Genomic DNA, 21,970 nt, shown 5'->3' on the forward strand with positions numbered 1-21,970 from the left:
CATTTAAAAGTGAATTAATAACTGTAACTTTTTAAATTTAAAGTTAACGTACCGGAGGAAATATTTGATTGGGAATATGATGCACGATGTAGATACATAGAATGTGCTAAAAGGGGAACGAAGACAGTACACAGGGCTCGTGCAATGATTGTTGGATGCGCAGGTGCTGGGAAAACTACCCTTCTAAAACGACTTGAAAAGCTAGGATTAGAGGAATTACTGAAGGTGCGCTCCACTGTTGGACTTGAGGTTCATGAAGACATGTTTGAACTGGACGATGACTCTTCTTTAAGAGGTTTGTGTAAAATGTTTTTTTAAATACTGTCTTTGTTACTTGTGTAAATGGAATTAACAATAGAAACATCTCCTGAAAAAAATTAATTAATATTTCTAACCAGATTTTTTTTATTCAGGTAATATTGCAACTATTACTCCGCTTCAACAAAAAAAATGACATTTCTTTGTTTATATTTATGTTTGGGTAAACAATCTTCTTAAGTGCGTTCATGGAGGCATGAGTAAATGTAATACCGTAAATCTGGAAATTTTAACGTCCATTTTATTTTGCGAATTCGGGTCAAAATGCTGTTGAATAATTTTTACGCTTCAAAATTTTGCGATTGATCACTGCTTTGTCTACATTTTCTCATTGGTAATTCATATTTGAGAAAAATATTTTTGCGAATGCAATGAACTCGCAAATTTGCTAAAAAATTATCCACAGCAAAAATTTTAAGATTTACAGTAGTTATCTGAATATATTGATAAAGGATCCTAATGCTAATTTTATTTTTTACAAAGGTAGCATTGTAAGACCATTTTAAGTATTTTACTGATTTAAACAGTATCTATCATTTTAAAGGGAAAAACATGTATTTGATGTTTATTTTAACAAGATCAACTGATTGTTTAGCTGCATATTGTTTTACGTCCCTAAACATTAGTTTTACGTCCCAAAACGTTAGTTCTATTTCATTTTTTTCAAAAAGCAGAGGTCAGAAGAGCCTATGTAATAGGTAGTACGCCGTCTGTCTAGCTGTCTTACGGCCTGTAAACTGTTCTTTAGATCAAAATTATACGCCAACATAATTGGTGCAATGTTAATATTACTACGTTTGCATAAAATCTAATAAGATACACAAAGAAGATGGGCGTATTTGGCGGGTGATCTGCAGGAATCATTTGTACGAAACAATTATGGTTTAAATGTCCATGATTTGGTTGGCTGAACATACCTGGTCATATTTAACAAACATGTCCATGGGTTATTTTTTCATTTTGTTTGAAAGACATTGTGAAATTGTAACATTTATGTCCATTTTTTTCTAGGGGGTGTATAACATAATAATGTTTCACAAAAAATAAACATCTAAAATATTTAATGCATATACATGTAGATGCATGATACTTGTACATGTACATTATGTAGAATAGAAGATTAGAATTGATTTCGCTCGAGAACCAAGCTGAACCAAAATTAATGTAATTCAAAATTTTAATATATCAGTACATAAAACGAAACTGACAAAATAAATGGTTGTTTGCCTGAATAAAAAAAAATTAACGCCCCATGCCAGGCTCGAACCAAAAACTTCTTGCTTCGAGTGCACTGAACAGGTAGCTTAACTAACTGAGCTATCACAGCTACACATGTACAAATGTTTTTAAAAGGACAAAGACGCACCACATTGACACATTTGGATTTTTGTGGGAAAAGTTCATTTTTCGTGGTCTCTGGGTCTTCTCTCCATTTTTTTAAAAAGTGTATTCGTTTCTTTGAATTAAAATACACACAAATAACGTTTCAAAATCATGGAGAGAAGACCCAGATATAGAAAAGTTTTAGAAAAATGTGTTTAAAAAATACCATTTTGTACCAAATGTCTGATATGGCCAATTTTCAAGTTATTTTTTAGCAAATCAAAGCTCAATTTCGGGAAAATTTTTTCCGTTCCTGTTGCACTGGAACCCGATAACTTAAAAAAATGTAAAATTTCATGTGACATGTCAATAAAATATTCACTTTTCAAGTACGCCCAGGTTCCTGCCGAATGCCAATCAAAAGCGCCCTCGTTCTTTGTTAATTTTTTTAATTTACTGAACCGTGATACATAGTGACTAGAAATAAAAATCTTTTAAAATCGCTACCTTTTTTGCAGTTTTAGTCTGAAATCCAAATAACTGGCTAAAAATAAATACACTTTAAAAATATCCATAACTCTGCTTATCTGTTAAAATCTGTTTCAAGTGTAGCTAAAAATACAAATATCTTTGAATTTTATCTCCTTCCGTCTTATTCTGATTTCAATTTTGAATTTTTTTTTAATAAGTGTTAAAAAGTACATAATACTGAGATACGTTTTTATGCGCCCGGATCGATAGATCCCGGGCGTATATATATTGTTTTTGTCCTGTCTGTTTGTCTGTTTGTCTGTTTATCTGTTTGTCTGTTTGTCTTTCTGTCTGTTGTCAACTTTAACCTTCACCATAACTTTTGAACCATAAGAGTTAGAGACTTCATATTTAGTATGCATACTCCACCAATAAAGTCCTTTCAAATGACATCAAAGTCAATGGCCTTGTGACCTTGACTTCGACCTATATGCTAAATATAGCTTTTTCCACTGTTTGTCATAACTTTTGAACCATAGGAGATAGAGACTTCATATTTAGTATACTTATTCCACTAATAAAGTCGTTTCAAACGTTGAGAAGGTCATTGATCTTATGACCTTGACTGTGACCTATATGCTAAAAATAGCTTTTTACACTTTTTGCCATAACTTTTGACCAGTAGGAGATAGGGACTTCACATTTGATGTGCATACTCCACCCATTAAGTTCTTTCAAATGACACCAAGGTCAATGACCTTGTGACCTTGACTGTGACCTATATGCTAAAAATAGCTTTTTCCACTGTTCGTCATAAATTTTGAACCATAGAATATAGGGACTTCATATTTGGTATACTTACTCCACTAATAAAGTCCTTTCAAACGACGACAAGGTCAATGATCTTGTTGCTTGACTGTGACCTATATGCTAATAATAGCTTTTTACACCCTTTCGCCATAACTTTTGAACTATGGGAGGTAGAGACTGCATATTTGGTATGCATACTCCACCCATTAAGTTCTTTCGAATGACACCAAGGTCAATGACCTTGTGACCTTGACTGTGACCAATATGCTAAAAATAGATTTTTTAACTTTGTTGCCGCCGGGCGCATAGTGTTTCACAAACACATCTTGTTTTTTATAATGTTTATATGAAAAGCGTTGCCATGGTTACTTTAAACGAAGGAAATGACTTCTTTTTATCAAAACAGTACCTTGAGCACACGGCGGGTGTGACCGGTCGGCAGGGGATGCTCACTCCTCCATGGCATCTGATCCCACCTCTGATGTTTCGGAGGTCCGTGTTTGCTCTGCACTTATTTTGTATATTTGTTTAATGGACGTTGAGATTGAATACTGTTCGTTATTTCCATATCCTTCTTTCAACCACCGAACATGTATCACTGCTGGTGGACAATTTGTCCCCGAGGATACTTGTCGTTCGGTACTTATTCATGCATGAGTACACATAATAACGAAATGATACTGGCAGGCGCGTCGCCCAGTATAAAAAGGCGTCACTCCTTTGAGTCTATAAGGGACACAGACTCAAGGAGTTCATTTGGTGCCCCTCGGATTATCCTCAGGGATATTAAACATATGTCATATGTACAGTCTTCAGATTCCCAGTTTTGGTATAAAACCAATAAATCATATACCAAATTGAAAGAGTGTAAAGTTTCTATTACAAATATATTGGATGATTCCTTTTCCGATCCAATGTCTTCGGTTTCAAAATGTTCTGTGCGAAACTGTAAAACCTGTGACATTTTGATAACTGACACTTCTTTCACCAGTAATCTTACTGGACAGAGCTTTTATACCAAAACTTGGGAAAATCTGAACTGCAAATCGTCTAATGTTGTCTATGGAATAGAATGTAATCTGTGTGGACTTATTTATGTCGGTGAAACCAAGGGATCGCTTAACAAAAGAATATCAGGTCACCGATTTCAAATAAATCATGATAGTCAGCAGCTTTTATATAAACATTTTAATTCACCTGATCATTCTATTTTATCAATGAAAGTTAGAATTCTGGAAAAGATTTATCACCACACAAATAGTCCGTCGTTGAGTACACCTTTCCGTAGACAACGTGAAGAGTTTTGGATTAGGAAACTAGGGACAGCCTTTCCCTATGGATGTAATGACAATGTCGATAGTGTTGGAAATCTTTCAAGCCCGCAGTGTAATAATGTAACTGTGATGGGACTTTTTAACAATACTCAGAGACGTAAGTGTAGTCATGGACATCGTTCGTACAATAAACCTGCAATACACGACGTCTCTTTTGATTCATTACTACCTTATGTAAATCAACAGTTAGGTCTACATCATATTCGAACCAAACTTTACTCTGTCCCTTTGAAACTTTTACATAGTCTTCTTGAAAAGACCAAGGAACATCCAAATTTAGATTCCTCGACACCTGAATATAGGCTCGGTTCTGTGATTATGGATATTGCACATCATAGGCTTTTTAAACCCGCACGTTTCACGGAAGAAAATGCAGCTAAAACAATCCGTCTTTTCCTTAAACTTCAATACGCCAATAAAGGAATTGACGCGGTTAATATAAGTAATATTCTTAATCACAAAAGGGTCCAGTCTTGTATTCCACCATATTTCAAGTTAAAGACTACGCCTTGTATTTCCTAAAAATATACATCGACCATTGCTTCCAAACTTTTCAATTACAAAAACACTTTACATGGCCTGGATATCGACTATCTGAAAAATAATCCCCTTTCATGTTCTTGTTCTTCTTCGCCCTATAACTATAGTCCTGCTGGACACGTTATTACAGGTGACGTAAATATAGTCCGTAATGAGGACCTTAGATCACTTATTTTAAAAGGTCCTAAATATAGGGAACCCCGATCCTTCAACTGGCGTCGGAATTTCATAAATATTATCATTATGGATTCTGTTGAAAATTACGCCAGACGATGGGCTAAATATGAAAAAGAAGACATTGACACCTTGTCAGAATGGATTAAATGTATCAGGTCTATGTTAAAGTCACGTATTAAAAGATTGAGGGGCAAAATGAAAACCATCTATCCTTCTGTGTTCAATAAACCAGAAGTGAAAAAAGAATTAGATAGATTACACGACCAGTACGTACTGGTTCCTGCCGACAAAGCAGGTAACAACATTGTCTTCGTTTGTAAGGCTCATTATATAAATTGCATTCTAGAAGAACTTGGATTTAATTTTACAAGTGGTAATCCTACTTATGCATATACTTCTCTTTCTACGGAAGAAATTCTTCAAAATCACCTGTCACTTCTCACTAAAATATTGACAGTAGTGAAGGAAAAACTTCAAGAGTACTGTACAACTATATATTCAAGAAGTGGTGTAAATCAGATGTGGATACTAAAAAATTCTAAAGAACTTTTGGACAATTTGAAATCACAAGACTTTACAAAAATCAACAGCATAAAAACTTACGACTTTTCAACTTTATACACAACAATTCCCCACGACAAATTAAAATCCAGGCTTTTTGATATCATTGACAGCTGCTTCTTCAACAAAAATGGAACTCGTAAGTTTACTTACCTCGTCATTGGTCATTTGAAAAATTATTTTGTTAAAACAGATTCTGATTGCACACATAAGTACTCTGAAATTGACATCAAGAAGATGCTTGAGTTTCTGATTGACAATATCTATGTGGTTTTTGGAGACCAGGTATTCCAACAATCTATTGGAATTCCCATGGGTACAAATTGCGCTCCGTTATTAGCAGACTTATTTTTATATTCATATGAAGCAGAATTTATGCAGAATCTTTTACGTGAAAAGAAGAAAACACTTGCTGTGGCCTTCAACTCGACATTTAGATATATCGACGACGTCTTGTCAATTAATAATGATAATTTCCATTCCTACGTCGACACGATATATCCTGCTGAGCTTGAGATAAAAGATACCACAGAGTCCGACACTTCTGCTTCATACTTGGATATCTTACTTGAAAAAGACACTAATGGTAATCTAACAACCAAGCTAAATGATAAACGTGATGACTTTAACTTTTCTATCGTCAACTTCCCTTACTTATGCAGCAATATACCTTCATCACCTGCATACGGAGTTTTTATATCTCAGTTGATTCGATACGCAAGAGCATGCTCTACGTATGAACAATTTCTTAAACGAGGTAAATTATTGACAAGCAAGTTGATGAAACGAGAATATCAACAGTCTCGTTTAAAGTCATCATTTCGTAAATTCTATGGTCGATACAATGACCTTGTCAGCAAATACAATTTATCATTGAATGAAATGCTGACTGACGTTTTTCATACCAATTGTTAGTCCATTATTTTTACACTGAATTGACCACGGATTTTTTCCGTTATTTCCTGATTATGACAACGAGCACACGGCGGGTGTGACCGGTCAGCAGGGGATGCTCACTCCTCCATGGCACCTGATCCCACCTCTGATGTTTCGGAGGTCCGTGGGATCTCTGCTCTTATTTTGTATATTTGTTTAATGTACGTTGAGATTGAATACTGTTCGTTATTTCCATATCCTTCTATTACAATTAGACATTTGAACAAAAGGTTCACTTCACTTAAACGCTGAATGAAATTCTTTCAAAGCCTACTTGCCTTAAATTGTTGCTTGGATTTCAGAGGGACTTTAAATAAGTAGGTAATTGCCGACCACACTAAGTTTAATATTCTTTAAATCAGTTTATGATACTGATAAACAACGTTGGAAGAGGGCTACCAAAACAGAAATTTCGTACATGTAGAATTCTTTGAAAAATGCTACATATCCTACCTTTTTTCTTCGATTTAAAAACAAAACCTTTCATACGAATGCCAGTAAACATCACCAATATACAGTCGTATCTCTTTTTAGTATAAGCACATGGTGTTGCTATGTTTACAATTTTTAGAAATTTGAAATACTCTCAAAAGGCTACTTCTACAACAACTTTTGTCTAATTGCTGTCAAATTGACGTCAAGAGACATAAGGTAAAACACAATAGATAGGCTAGATTTTCCCTTAAATTCCATTTTTCCGAAACTTTGATACTTTGTTCTAGGATACAGAATCTCTCTTTCTGTATGATATGAAAGAAATTCGACCACGCATATTTTCCCCACAAAGTCTTAAATATGGCCTATCAGACCCCCGTAAGAAGATTGTGAAATTGGACTAGAGAATAAGCCTTATTTTAGAAATATCGATTGATCTTTTGCAAATTAGTGTAATACATTTTATAAACATAACCATTTTTTTACTTTGAATCGGTAAGTCAAATAAATACTGGAAAATCTGAGTAAAATATTCAGTAAAAATAAAACATACATAGCTTCAGAATTGATAATTCATATGTAATTATCCGACAGTTTAAGGTTCCATAAGAAGAAATGTATAATTCAATTTTTACAAAAAAATACAGAATTATTTAAATGGGTCCTAGAATAAAATGTGTAAAAAAAAAAGGAAAATTGAAACACTGGTTTCAGATATGTCGGCAATTAAAAAAAATTCAATGGCATAAAATCTAAAAGGTTCAATAGATGACGTTACAATATTTGACCTTTGATCTCTTGATATGATCTTGACCTTTGTAGTTCATAAAGGATAGTGACTCTGTATATATGTTTCCAAATATCAACTACAATTTATGGAACAAAGTTACATAGCATTTTATAACAGACTGTTACGTCCAAAATGCAAGCCCCCGAGTGACCAATATACATATATAGGATTCTCTGATTTTTTCACAAAATATGACGCAGCCATGCCAAAACTTATTTTCTTACAGGGATCATTCATTGTTGGCAATATAGTAATATTTTTCTTTTTTCTTCTTTACCTTTTAAGAAATTGGTTGAAATAGAATCCAGGGTTTTTTTCTCCTACCTTAAACCAGGATCGTCATTCTATTTTACATAGCTGTCGCAATAGTTTTACGTTCAAGTTCTACTTTGTTAAGTAAATATCAGTGGAGCTACAGCTTGTTTTTTTTTAAATGTAGTATTTCAACATGATGTCACCGTGCTGCGCAGCTGTTGTAACAAACTCATGTACATGTATACTATTACATATTGAGAATGTTATAATCAATACGAAGAATGAATTATTTAAGGAATGAAGCTTATTTCAACTTATATTATACGATATAACATAACATGGGGCAGTTTACGCTTTATAAACCGCGAAGCGGTTTATTAAAAAGCGTAAACAACCCCAAGTTTTGTTATGCGTATAATATAAGTTGAAATTAGCTTTATTCCTTATAATTTAATTTCAGTGCAGACAATGAGACAATTTTCCCCCAGAATAAGGCTACACATTGACTTAATTTTAAAAGTAACGTCAAGCGGAGTAATACGTTTTTTTTTTTTCGTAACTCATTGTGACGTAGGCAAGTTATGTTATTACAAATTTGATAAAATCTTTTATCCAATCAAATGACGCGTAACAAGTAAATTTTAATTATTCTCAAATATTAACATATTTTATTCAAATTTTTCACACACAAAAAATTCAATTCATTTTGTAAGTCATGTTCAACTCAATTTTGAATGAACATTGACATTTTTTAATATACATGACATCCATTGATGTAGGTAATTTGATAAAAAGAAAGTTTCAATTTTCGATTACATGTAGTTCATGAAATCGTTTTTACAGCATTATCAGACAGTACAGACAAAGACGACAGGCAGATTCTGAGTGTGGTAGATTTTGGAGGACAGTGTGCCTACTACGCCTGTCATCAGGTCTATCTCAGCAGAAGAGCTTTCTATCTACTGGTGATAGATATGTCTAAGTCATTTGATGAGAAGATTGACCCAGCGTTGTGTGAACAAGAGGGGACAATGTTTGCTGACTGGACCTATGGAGGTAAGAGACTAAATAAATATATTACAATGCCTTTTGTTAAGAGAATGATAGGCAAGCTGTGTATTTCTGAAAGTAGAATAAATTACGATATTCTTCCGACGTGGAATTACACCAAAACCGAGATTGTGTTTATTCATGTCAGGGATGTTATATTTTATTCATAAAATTAGCACATTCCTAACTAAATACGATCTCTGCGTTTGTTTGTGTTGTGTCTAATGTGAATGTTCTGAAAGATCATGTGACATCTTATTTCTCTATTTACAAGTGTTTACGATTAGTCGAACCAATATGACTTAATGCTGACCAAAAAATTGACCGTTTATGCTCAAAGTACAATTTAACACTAAAATGTTGAGAGGGGGACAGAAATACGGACCTCTAAAAGCGGGGTGTGATCAGGTGTCTCAGGAAAGTGAGAATAACCTGACGACTGTTAACATCTACTGCATAAACCCTGTCAATATCGGGAAAATGAAAAAAAAAATATCCGTACACAATTCAAAAAAAATAATTAGAGGGCCACAAGGATTTGCGGGTGCCCTATAGTAATCACTCGGTCTATCCGTCTGTCAGTCTGTCTAGCTGTCTGTCTGTCCATCTGTTATTCTTCCGTCCACAAATTTTCTGCTTTTTTCTAATAACTTTTTTATGGTTGCCCAATCAAGTTCAAATTTAGTATGATGGTATGTTTCTTCGCAGAAATACAAATTGTGATGCTACGTTTGGTTCTATATATCTCCTTGTTTGGAGCTGGGGGAGGGGGGGGGTTAGATGCCTTAACTATGCATAAGAATGAATGGGCAAAGAGAGATATCGGCTGAGAATGCTACCATCGTAAAGTGGGAAGGCAGGCTGTACATTTAGACCTTTGGGATTAATTGACCAACCACACGAAAAAAATTCTAAGCATTATCTTTATCTGTCACATTGAGATTAATAACTGTAAAGCTTCTGCCTGCAAATGAACATTGTTTTGAAGTTAAGGTGAATTTTGATTGAAGTGTACATTCTCTGAAATATGGATCTAAAATAATGTTCATATATATTTTGGTTACAATAATGTACAGAATGACTTATAATAATTTTATTGAATTCTAAAATCAAGATATATATAAAGATAGGGTTTATTATTATTACTATTTCATTTTGTAAGCTATATTTTTATTTAATTTAATTTTTTTCTGCCTTAATGTTGTTAATTTCAACAGGTAATCAGATTATAACTCCATTCTGTCCGAGGTAAAAAAAGTTCTTTTTGTAAATTTAGAAGACAAGGATGAGAGAGCAGTGCAATTAATCCCTTGGGAATAGTTATCTAGCTGCTTATTCATTTATGAAAGATAATATAGAACCAGAAAGTATGATTTTCTTCATCATTAAACGGGATTTTACATGAAGATATAATGCGAACAACATTTTGTGAATCTACGTGTTTTTCTGTCTATTGTCACCTATTATGAAAATCTTTCATGAATTTTTTCTACATTCGGCTATATTGATGTTCTATTAAAAAAGTTCCTTTTTCAAGGCCGATAAAATGAAGTAAACCTCAATTAAACGTTGGTCTGATCTATATACATTGCCAGTTCATTAACTTCATTTAAAACATGGGAGAATTTGCTTACCTATTGACGCTACAGGTGCATGTAGATTAACGTCCTCCATAACCTATCCCCACTTGTGTATTTAAGGAAAGAATCGTGAAAACCCCGAGGTAATCATTCCACACAAGAAACGCTGACAATAAAATATAAAATGTTTAGTAGGCTGAACCTGTGGACAAAGCTTTTTCCGTCGTGTTTATGAAAGAGAAAAGGTAAAATAAGTTAAAATGGTATTTTATAGATAAAAACTACATGAAGCATTTTTATTAGTTTTCGATCGTAGTCCTGCCCATTGACTTCATGATCAGATACAATGGCATCCGTCAGATTTTCCCCTGCATATGAGCCATCTGCCCTTCATTTGTCAAAATTTAGATTTTTCTTTTATAAAATCGAGAAAATCGGCACATTTGACATTCAGGGAGTAAACACAGAAAAAGAGTTGGAATCTAAATATAATTGCATCAACTTTATTTTACACAGACTACATCCTTTTTTGGCTTAAGTCTGTCCACACCTATTGTGAAAGTAATGCTCCAGTTGTCATCGTAGGAACTCATTTTGAAAAAGTCAAAGGCCAGGTATTCTTGATACATGCAATATTATTTTTAGATGTAATTTGGAATCATGCCTTCCATTGAATCATAGACAAATAATTCATTACTTAAAATTACACAAACTATTTTAAAGAAGAAATCTTGCGTATAGAGTTCTTTCTAGTAAAAAATACATGTATAAATCTATGTGTCTTCTGCAGAATTCTGATACGTTTTATAACAAAATACTGGATCGCCTGCAGTTCAACAAACATTTGAAGAAGCTCTTGGACCGGAAGAGGTGCTTTGTTCTTGGTTTCCATGAAGATGGTACACCTTTTAATGATACACTTTCTGACTTAGAAAAGTGTATTATTGAAATTGCAAGAGAGGAAAAATGGAAAGAAAACATCCCCACCGACTGGGCTTTATGTGAGGTTGTTTTTCGAGAATTGAAAAAAAGGGGGTCAAAAATGATATCAATCGAGGAATTATCCAAAAAGTGCTACAGTGAAAATGAAGTTAAAAGTGCGAAAATGGGAGACGTCCTGAAATTTTACCATGACATTGGGGTCATCCTTTACTTCAATGAGGGAGCACTGTCTGACACAGTTATCCTTGATATCCAGTGGTTCATTGATTCCTTCAAAAACATAATTACAGACCCGAACCACGTCAGGGATGTTGCAGAAAACAGGCGTGAGTGGTTGGATTTTTATACGAGTGGGCATATCTTGGACACTCTTTTGACCAACATATGGAAATTGCGAAACTTTGCATCGGATTTCTGGAATAGATACCAGTACAAAGAACATCTTCTCCAATATATGGAACGTCTTGGTTTAATTGCTGTTGGTACAGTTGCTCATTATATTCCGTGTATGAATAAGCGCACATTTGGAAGTGCTGAGGAAAACTATTTCCACTCTCTGGAATACAAAACGCCTGTGTTGGTCTTTCGATTCGAATTCTTGCCATATTTTTTCTACTTCCGTCTGATCGTTTCCTGCTTGACAAGAACCAACAGAGAATGGAGAGTTTTACAAGACAATGGACGTTGCCTTTACAAAAACGTTGCTTGTTTTGCGTATAAGCAACATGCGGTAGCTTTGGCAGTGAACCCTTCCTCCATACAACTTCAGGTTTTTCAACCAACAAATACTCTGGTTACCAAACAAGTTGTATTGGAAGTTCGTAACATTATCACAGATTTATTAAATGATTTGCTCAGGAATTTTCACAAAAAAATCGATATGTACACTGTTGGTTTCCAATGTTCAAAGCAGGAAGTGTTTCACGAATTTGATGATTGCTTCGTTGAAGAAGAAGAGTTGTTAAAGAAGGGTACTATGCTGTGTCCAAAACATGAACTGAATCACAGCCACATTCTACATGAATCAGTTCTTCTGTCTTACTGGAATTTGGTAATCACTGGTATACTTAGTATATGTAAATATGCTAAAATCACTAAAACATGCACACAGTTATTTGTTGAATACTTGCAATATATTAAATAATTTTTACGTGAATTTGCATTTGGTAACTAGGATTCACATAAATCTCACATAGGGAGTTAACCATGCATCGGAAACATACCTTGCTTCGGACAACTTTAATATTGTGAATAAAATTTAGGTTTAGGTTTATTTTTTTTATAAAAGATAAGAGTTTATTCATATCAATGATTTTAATGCATGGTAAAAACGTTTCGATCCATGGTGAGTTCTGGGTGATAAAAAACGATTTAAAGTGATATTTTATAAATAAAAATCAAACCATTATGTTCCAAATTTATATTTTAATCACATACTAAGTGTGAAACTTCATTTTGATAATATTCCATCGATAGCAATATTATTTCTAGAACTTGAAATACAAATGAAAAATGAATACTTAAAACAATCAAATATCTTTTTTATATATATCAGGAGTACTTTTAAAATATTTTAAAAATCTGGCATACAGTACCGACTGGACACAACCCAACACCAGAGCGAACCCGAAACGGTCCCCGGGTTCGCTTGGGGTCAGCCTCGGGTTCGCTTTCAGACATTTGGAACCGATCGGGATGCGATTTGGGTACGCTCCGGTTTTTCTCTGCGTTCGCTCGGGGTAAACTCCGGGTCCACTAGAGTGAAACCGGCGTTCGCTTTCTGGGACCGCTTTACGCACTGATGAGTGAAGCGGCCCCGCTTTAATCTCACCCCCAGTAAGCCCCTCCCCTTGTATATTCTAATACAGTAATAGTATTGTGTGTGGATCGATCATTGTCGTTTATGCGGTGATCGATACATCTACACTGTACATGTTTACAGTGACATTATGGAGAACATTGATAAATTAATTTCCAAAATTTAACTGTATATTCGACGTTGATTTAGATGCATAATTGATCTCCTTGATTTCTCCGATCTCGGAATTTCGCTCCCGAGAAATTCAGTGAAACAAACAGCGGCTTTTTAGGCAATTATTATGCCCCCGTAAACGAAGTTTCGGGGGCATATAGTTTTTGTCGTGTCTGTCTGTCTGTCTGTCTCTCTGTCTGTCTGTCTCTCTGCCTGTCTGTCTCTCTGTTTGTCTGTTTGTCCGCAAAAACTTTAACCTTGCCCAGAACTTTTGATTTAGTGGAGCTATGACTTTCATATTTCATATGTGTATTCCTTGTGACAAGACCTTTCTTTGGGTACCAACAAATTTGACCTTTTGACCTTGACCTTTGAGTTTCACCCACTTTTACATGAAAATTTTGAAATTTTACTTTGGCCATATCTTTTGAACAGTAGTCACCAGGACATTTATACTTCACATATGTAATGTTTGTTAAATGACCTTTCACTTAATACCAACAACTTTGACCCTTTGACCTTGACCTTGGAGATTTTCGTAATTATGAAAAAACTTTAACCTTGGCTATAACTTTTGAACAATAACTACTACGGCTTTCATACTTCACATATATAATCCTAATAAAAAGACCTTTAATTGGATACCAAGAACTTTGACCTTTTGACCTTGACCTTGGAGTTTGACCTACTTTAAAAATACAACATTGACCATATTTTTGAAGGGTTCGGGCTAGGGCATTCATACTTCACAAATTTAATTCCTGTGACAAGACCTTTCATTTGATATCAAGAACTTTGACCCTTTGACCTTGACCTTGGAGTTTGACTTACTTTTTACAAACTTTAACCTTGACAATAACTTTTGAACAGTACGGGCTAGAGCTTTCATATTTCGCATGTGTAATCCTTGTGACAAGACCTTTCTTGGATATCAAGAATCTTGACCCTTTGACCTTGACCTTAGAGTTTGACCTACCTTTTACAAACTTTAACCTTGGTCATAACTTTTGAACGGTAAGGGCCAGCGCTTTCATACTTCCCATACGTAATCATTGAGACAAAGCCTTTCTTTAGAACCCAACAACCTTGACCCTTTCACCTTGAAATTTAGTTTGTCCTGTATTATAAGATGTTAACCTTGGTCATAACCCTGGAACAGGTGTAGCTAGCGTTTTATATTTCGCATTTCTTGTAAAAAGGCCTTAATTAGTACCAACATATTTGATCTGCATTTGAGAAAGCTTAACCTTCGCTATGTTGCCATACGGGGGCATCAGTGTTTCACAAACACATCTTGTTTTTCTTTAGTTATAACGTAAAAACAGAAGAGCAAGAAAGACGTGTTTAATTTATTTTCAAAGTTTCGAATGGTGTTCAAGTGAAACTGACAAAAGCATCTAAACTAAATGCCTTGAAATTCATGAGTTGTATCATTTAAAATTATATTTGTTATTTCTTAAGTTTTGTTGAATCGTAATTTGAATGTTTGCTAAATACGTGAATTATGATATGGCATCTATAAATTAACCGTTTGTTCACATGATATATTTAGATTTCATTTATTGTAGTTACAGGTTAAAACGTCGTCATAAATATTTACCGGAATTTTAAAAAAATAAATAGCGGACCCCGAGCGAATCCGAAGCGGACCCAGACAGCGAACCCGTGGGTACGCTCCGGGTTTGCTGTCTGTTAGGCTGTGTCCTGTCGGTATTGTATATATGTTAGATCTTTTAAAATAATCTTTTACTATTTTTATTCCATGCTTTTTGCTCATTCCATGATTTTGACGCAAATTTCATATTACAACTCATATTGAATCTATCCTTAGTTTCATTTCATAGTACTGAGGATAATAAAAGCATACCGTTACAAGACTCAGTAACTGATCAGTTAGTACCCATTAACTAAACATCGTGACTACATGTATTAATTTTTAACATGATATTAAATTTCGCACACAAATATTTCAATGGACAAGAATACGATCGCTCAACAAAATCATGAAATGTGTCAAATAAAGACATATAAAATATATCCATTTTATAAGTTCATTTTGCAGACAAGCTATTGTAGATTTGCGATTTTGTGAATATTGCTATACACATGTGAAAAAACAAAATAATACAATTGAATCTTTAAAATAATATAATAATATAATAATTATCAATTTTTTTTTTACATTCTTACATGGATATGAAATGTTATTTTTTTTAAAATAAATGGTTTACTTCTGATATATGCAATATTATTCACATGTTTGTTTTATATTTTTAGGATGTACTTGCAGAGTTAACAGGTATTTTTATTTTATTTTTATTTTTTTCATGTACTTGTCTCTGTGTTCTTAAATGACCCTGAGACTTTTTCAGTTGAATTCTATGCATTTCTTTTCCACATCAGACCCAGACGCACTAGTTGAAAAGGGGGCTTGTAGGAATCTTCCTGAACCGGAAATGAGAACATACAGATTTCAGTGTTTTGAAAAACTCACAAAAATCGGCAGAGAAGCTCTTCAGAGATACTTTGACAAAGTCTTTCCTCCATTAGAGCTAATTATGTTACTTCAGAAGAAGAAAAAGAACTTAAGTAGACAGCTCAATAAAGACCAATGTGATCTACTGTTTCCAGGTATTCCGGAATTTAGATTATTATCGTATGCATTTCTTCTCATTTTAGGTCACCTGAGTAAACTCAGGTGACCTGTTGCTATCACGTTTCGTCCGTCGTGTGTCGTGCGTTAACATTTGAACATTTTCAGCTTCTTCTCTGATACCACTGAACCAATTTCAACCAAATTTGGCATATGGCATCTTTGGGTAAAGGGAAACGAAAATTGTGATTTTCATTGTCCCTGTCCCCCTGGGGCGTGGGGGTGGGGCAAAAACCACTTAAATTAGTGCAATATTTAAAAATCTTTTTCTTTACTCCTGGACATCAAGCAGTCAAACTGTTGGTATGATTGTAACCAAAATTGTAACCAAAATTGTGAAATTCATGGCCCAAGGATCAGTTGTTCTGGTGTTAGGGTGGGGCTCTATTTATTATATTGTGAAAATGCGTAAATTCTTTGAAAATCTTCTTCTCTGTTCCTGAGTATTAAATAAACTAATTAAGTGCTTAGTTATGATTAATAATAGTGTCTCTACAAAAATTGTGAATTTTATGACCCCAGGGTCAGGAACTATGGTGTTAGGGCGGGGCTGTATTGATTATATAGATAAAAATGCATTATTTCTTTGAAAATCTTCTTCTCTGTTCCTGAGTATTAAATAAACTAATTAAGGACATAGTTATGATGAACAGGAATGCTTCTACCAAAATTGTGAATTTTATGCCCCCATGGTTAGGGATTATGGTGTTAGGGAGTGGCTCTATAATGATAATATAGTGATAATACTTTACATCTATGAAAATCTTTCTCTCTACTTCTGGGTAATAAGCAGATGAACTATTTATGTAATTACGATGTGCAAGTGCTCTTCTTCCAGAATTGTGAATTTCAAGTCAAGGCCCCTGGGTCAGGGATACCAAAGAGGGGGGGGGGGGCTCTACTTATATACTGAAAATATATAATGTTTGAAATCTGCTCCTCGGTATTAATTAAACATTTTTGATGAGCAAGTGTGTCTTCAATTCAAAAATTGTGCAATGCGTAGACCTAAGGTCTGGGGTTCATGTGTGATTTGGGCACTTCTGATTATTGCTCAATATAACTGATTAGTGGACATGCATTTTTGTTCCCCTACCCTGATTATGGTTATTAAGTAAACAAACTAAGCAATTGCTAAATGAATAGTTATGATTAGCAATGGTGCGTCTTTCAAAATTGTGAATGCCATAGCTTAAAACATGAACCAAAGTCAATCATTTGAAAGATGTTGCATGATGCTCAGGTGACCTATAAGGCCCATGGACCTCTTGTTATCATTATGTAAATACCGGTAGTTCGGATCAAAGTTGTTTGAAAGCTGTTCTCATTATTTTTTTCTATATTACAATCATGCCATTTTTCAACATTTACAGCCAAAATTATCATAGATCTTTCTTGAATAATAGGGAAAACTTTAACAAGATTTTTTTTTCGAATTATATAGATATTCAATAATTTGCAAAGATTAGACGAATGGACAATTTTCTTGTTTTTTAAAAGAAAAACAAAAGTAAGACACACACATGTAGAATCATTTTCACATAATATCAGTATTTGTTTCTTTCTTTTTTTTTTGTTAAATATTTTTGCAACCATAGATACATATGCCCTTGCAACTCTGTATCAAAAGGTGCATATAGTATATTATTATTTTTATAAGCTCAACTTTTAGTGACTGATCTTATGAGGTTTACTTTTAATTAATCTTATTTATTTATTTACTTTTGTTTGAAAAGATAAAATCTAAAAATGTGATTTTATTTAACAAACAACTTGTTTTGTTCTATATTGAGAACATGTTTTCTTTCAAAAATTTTCAGAAATTCAATTACATGTAATATAATTTCAATTTTTTTCATATAATCGTACAGTTGATAAATCGATTCCAACATCTTCTGCATTTGATGTGACCCTTATGTACAAACTGTTGAGGAACTTCGGACCAAACCTTCCCTACCCGACCAAAGGATGGGGGAAGACACCGGAACCGGTACAGAAATCTCCAACTGATGACGTAGAGAGAATCCGAGTTTATAGGAACGAGGTGGAACATAAAACTCCGGCAACCAGTGTCATGGAGAAAGAGGACTGTCGTGTGAAGTGGAGAGATTTGTGTCAGGTGAACTAATGATAAATCTATATTAACATGTAACAATCGTAGGTCAAAACCCAGAAAGATAAATTTAAAGTGTTTCAACCATTTGCATATTTCAATTTGAATTATGTCAAAATTTATTCCTGCACTGCATTGTGGTGTATCATCAATTAGCGGGTGATTATATGTTGCTTAGTACAAGAAACAAAAATCTTTCATCTGTTACAGGCATTGAAATAACATTTTTTCTTGCAAGATATAGTGATTTATTAATATCTATACCTTTCTTATTGATGAAATAATAGTATTATGACGGCACGATTATTATATTTCTGTTAAAGAGACAGATATATTTGCCAATTTTCTCTTTATATAAACATATTAGTTTTATTTTTATAAAAATCTAAAACAGAAAAAGCTGTATACTAAGAAGCAAACATTCTACAATTTCATATTTTCAGGCAATACTACGACTCAGCGAGGGAAAGCTCGAACAAGATATAATGGAACTAAGGCAGCAAGGCTGAGACAGTGATAGCGTCATTTCACGTTTATGACAGATATTTACTTCACCATCAGACGTTAAGTCCCACAATAACTTCTGTTTTTTTCTGTTGTATATATTCTTTAGTGAAGGTCTTTGTGTTTTGTTTTCTATGCAAATTGTCAACTTTGCAGTCGACAAACTGGAACTATTGTATTAAACGCACGATGGCCATGTTAAGGAATAGCACATTTGTCTCTCTGTGTATCTGTTTGTCTTTGAGTGTCACATATTGATAAAACAAAAATGTAAATTTTGAAGGGCACCTGTTCCCACCCACCACTGATGTTTCGGAGGCAGGTCTTTGCTCTGATTTTTTGTATAGTTTATTGGATGTTTGAGCTGGAATATTGTTCGTTATATCCATAATTTTATTGTATATTTTAGCGTATGTAATAAACATATTTAAATCGTATTAAGAATACAGGCTATTTTACTACAAGAGTCAGTATTAGAGCATATTTTATCAATGACTCATTGTACATAGATGTGTATTTTATGATGTACTTTTAAAAAACACTCGTCTTTGAAGAAAAAGTTAAATGTTTCGCATACTTGTTATTATTCTTTAATCTTTTATTTTCATTTATAATATATTTTACAGAATACCCTTATTACCAACATGAACTTGTTATTGTAAATATGTGTTGTTTAAAATTTCTTATTGAGAGTTTCAATTTCGTCAAAAAAATGTCGTTATATGAATTTCAATAATCTGTCAGATAAGTACGATTTATTTTTTAAGTCAGTTATTAATTCGATATGTCTTAATTCCTTGACTAGTTAAGAATTCATACTTTTAGCATCTAGTGCGTTGCTAGCTATGATAGTGTGCCAGAGTCTACCAAAGCATGAACAAAATATAGAAAAAAAAATTCTATTGAATTATACATTTTTTTCAACAAATAATAGTGAATGGGGTTGACCATCAGGCGATGTCCATTACAGCTCTCCCCTTGACAGTACAGTAAAATTTGTCTAATCCGGACTCTGTGTACTCCGGATTTCTGTCCATTCCGTCTATAAATTTTAGTCTCATGCACTTCTTTAACAAATTCATTAGAAAAAATTCTGTGTAGTCCGGATACTGTCTATTCTGTATTCCGAACGGCCATACTGGTCCCAACTGCTCATAATTAACGGTAATTATTCCCTCTAATCCGGCCACACCTGAGTTACTTCAAAGCAATTAACACCTTTCGTGGTTGATGTGAAAATCCGTGTTTACATTTGCCTGATTAGTGTCATTAGAAGAACTCAGAGAAATGCAGCGGTGACACAGCCCATTTGAAAAAAAAATTATATGATTAAATTACAATTAAAAAAAAATTACTCTGTTTTAACTCCTTTTACCACATTATATAACATAAACACAAAAAAATATATGTTCTCGATTCACAAACAAAATATAAATCGGGATCGAAAATCGAACACATTTCAAAATGGCGCCATAACACTTTGTGGGAAGACATGATTTTTTACATGAAAATTAAAAGTTCAATCCAAAAATAATAAGCACATCGTAAATAATTGTGCATTACTGTTTATACATTGAATGAGCTCTTTGGCAAGTGAAACCTGGTCCGCTGAATATATATAGTAGGCCTAATGAGTGCCTGTAGATTTTGATTTCTAAAGGTACATGTAACACTTTACCGGATTTTCAAACTTCGTGAACAAACAAGAAAATATAGATAGTCATGCGAGACTTTTTTAAAATAATTTCTAGACTCCAAAATATTGATTGATTTCATCATTCAATTATATATTATATTATGTATATGATGAACAGGGGTTTGTAAATAAACAACAAAATTTTCAAAATTAATATTGTCCAGCATTTTTTCTGCACACCGGATTCTGTCTAAACAGGCCATATTTTACATGTATGGAACCGGCGGTAGCCGGTTTGGACAAATTATACCGTATTTCTTACCTGTATATCAACATAAATTCGTGTGACGGACATTTATTGTTGAGGATTAGACTTATTCATATGAGAAATATGTGTGATATTTTCCCTATAACTTCGCGATTTTTTTTTATTTTTAAATATATTCAACATTCTTATTTCATTCGTTTTATAAAGCAATGTTGCATGTAATTGTGTCAATATATTGTAGCATTCTTGATTGTATTCAAAATCATATGTAATATCCGAACCTTAAAGACTAACTATAGGTATTTTTATTTGTTGTACATGTGCTGAAAATTAATTACCTAGTACCTGCAGTACTTTAAGAGAAATTGTCCTAAAGGCTATACCGGTACGTTAAGCGGGTTTTCTTTGTGGGCGTAAAATTAGGCTTTTTGTCTGCTCGAAGGTTTGCCAATAACTTTGGCGTTACTTTTTTAAGCTGACACAGAGTTTCAATTCTTTGCAGATGAACACATAGAAGGGTACTAATTATTTTAACGGGCTACCATAAAACCACTAAAATAAGCTAAAATTAGCACCCCCCTAATTAAGGTCTTCCGCTCAGACGGAAGACCTTCTACTGATTCTGATGGTTAAGATTATTAAGGTCTTCCGTTTCCAACGGAAGACCTTCTACTGATTCTGATGGTAAAGATTATTATTCTTTTTTTTTCTTCTACTTCCTAGACCGCAACTTTGAGGCCTCATATCTCACTCATTTCTCAACGGATTTCGCTCAAATTTTCAGAGGTTATAGACGTTTATAAACTCTATCAGAATGTTGACTAAAATTTCAAAAAGTCACTTCCGGTTTTGAGTTATTTCCCTTTAAACGAAAATTAATAGGCTTTAGTTTCCAGACAAAGGCTCACAGACGGCTAAAGCTGGAGCAGAAATTCTACTGATTTTAGATAATAGAAGGATTGAAGTTGTGCACATCGGTTTTTGTTTTTCGATTTTTCTATTCAAAATGGCGCTATAGAGGGGTAAAAAATTAGAGCGCTTAAAAGAACCAAAAATTACTTATGTTTTGTTTTTTATCTTCTAACCTAAAAAGATTTTGTTAAAATATATAGAACATAATTTGTGCAGAATTTGAAGATCTTTCAAATGATATGTCGGAGAAAGGGCTGTAAGCTCCCTGGGAATGGCCAACTTAAATCAGGGACGCTACAAAATAAATACTGGTAGTACTCCTGTGCTAAATTCCTTGGGAAAACATAAGATTCCTCTTGGTCTCAACAATATTTATTAATCATAAATCAG

The 21,970-nt window shown here is 33.8% G+C and overlaps 1 protein-coding gene across 1 annotated transcript in view; it reads left to right on the forward strand.

Moving 5' to 3' along the window:
• LOC134282979 (uncharacterized) overlaps positions 1 to 20,954 on the forward strand; it is a 43,652-nt gene extending 22,698 nt beyond the window's left edge. The window contains exons 4-11 of the mRNA XM_062765406.1: positions 44 to 295; positions 8,794 to 9,006; positions 11,097 to 11,194; positions 11,371 to 12,573; positions 15,772 to 15,793; positions 15,898 to 16,125; positions 18,019 to 18,266; positions 18,704 to 20,954. Coding sequence (XP_062621390.1) covers positions 44 to 295; positions 8,794 to 9,006; positions 11,097 to 11,194; positions 11,371 to 12,573; positions 15,772 to 15,793; positions 15,898 to 16,125; positions 18,019 to 18,266; positions 18,704 to 18,769 — 2,330 coding nt within the window. The 3' untranslated portion in view covers positions 18,770 to 20,954. The remainder of the gene's footprint in view (positions 1 to 43; positions 296 to 8,793; positions 9,007 to 11,096; positions 11,195 to 11,370; positions 12,574 to 15,771; positions 15,794 to 15,897; positions 16,126 to 18,018; positions 18,267 to 18,703) is intronic.
• The last annotated feature ends 1,016 nt before the right edge of the window (positions 20,955 to 21,970 follow it).

This window comes from Saccostrea cucullata, unplaced genomic scaffold (assembly GCF_032062105.1).
Source record: "Saccostrea cucullata isolate Sc308-1 unplaced genomic scaffold, CSIRO_AGI_Scuc_v1 ctg1304, whole genome shotgun sequence".
NCBI lineage: Eukaryota > Metazoa > Mollusca > Bivalvia > Ostreida > Ostreidae > Saccostrea > Saccostrea cuccullata.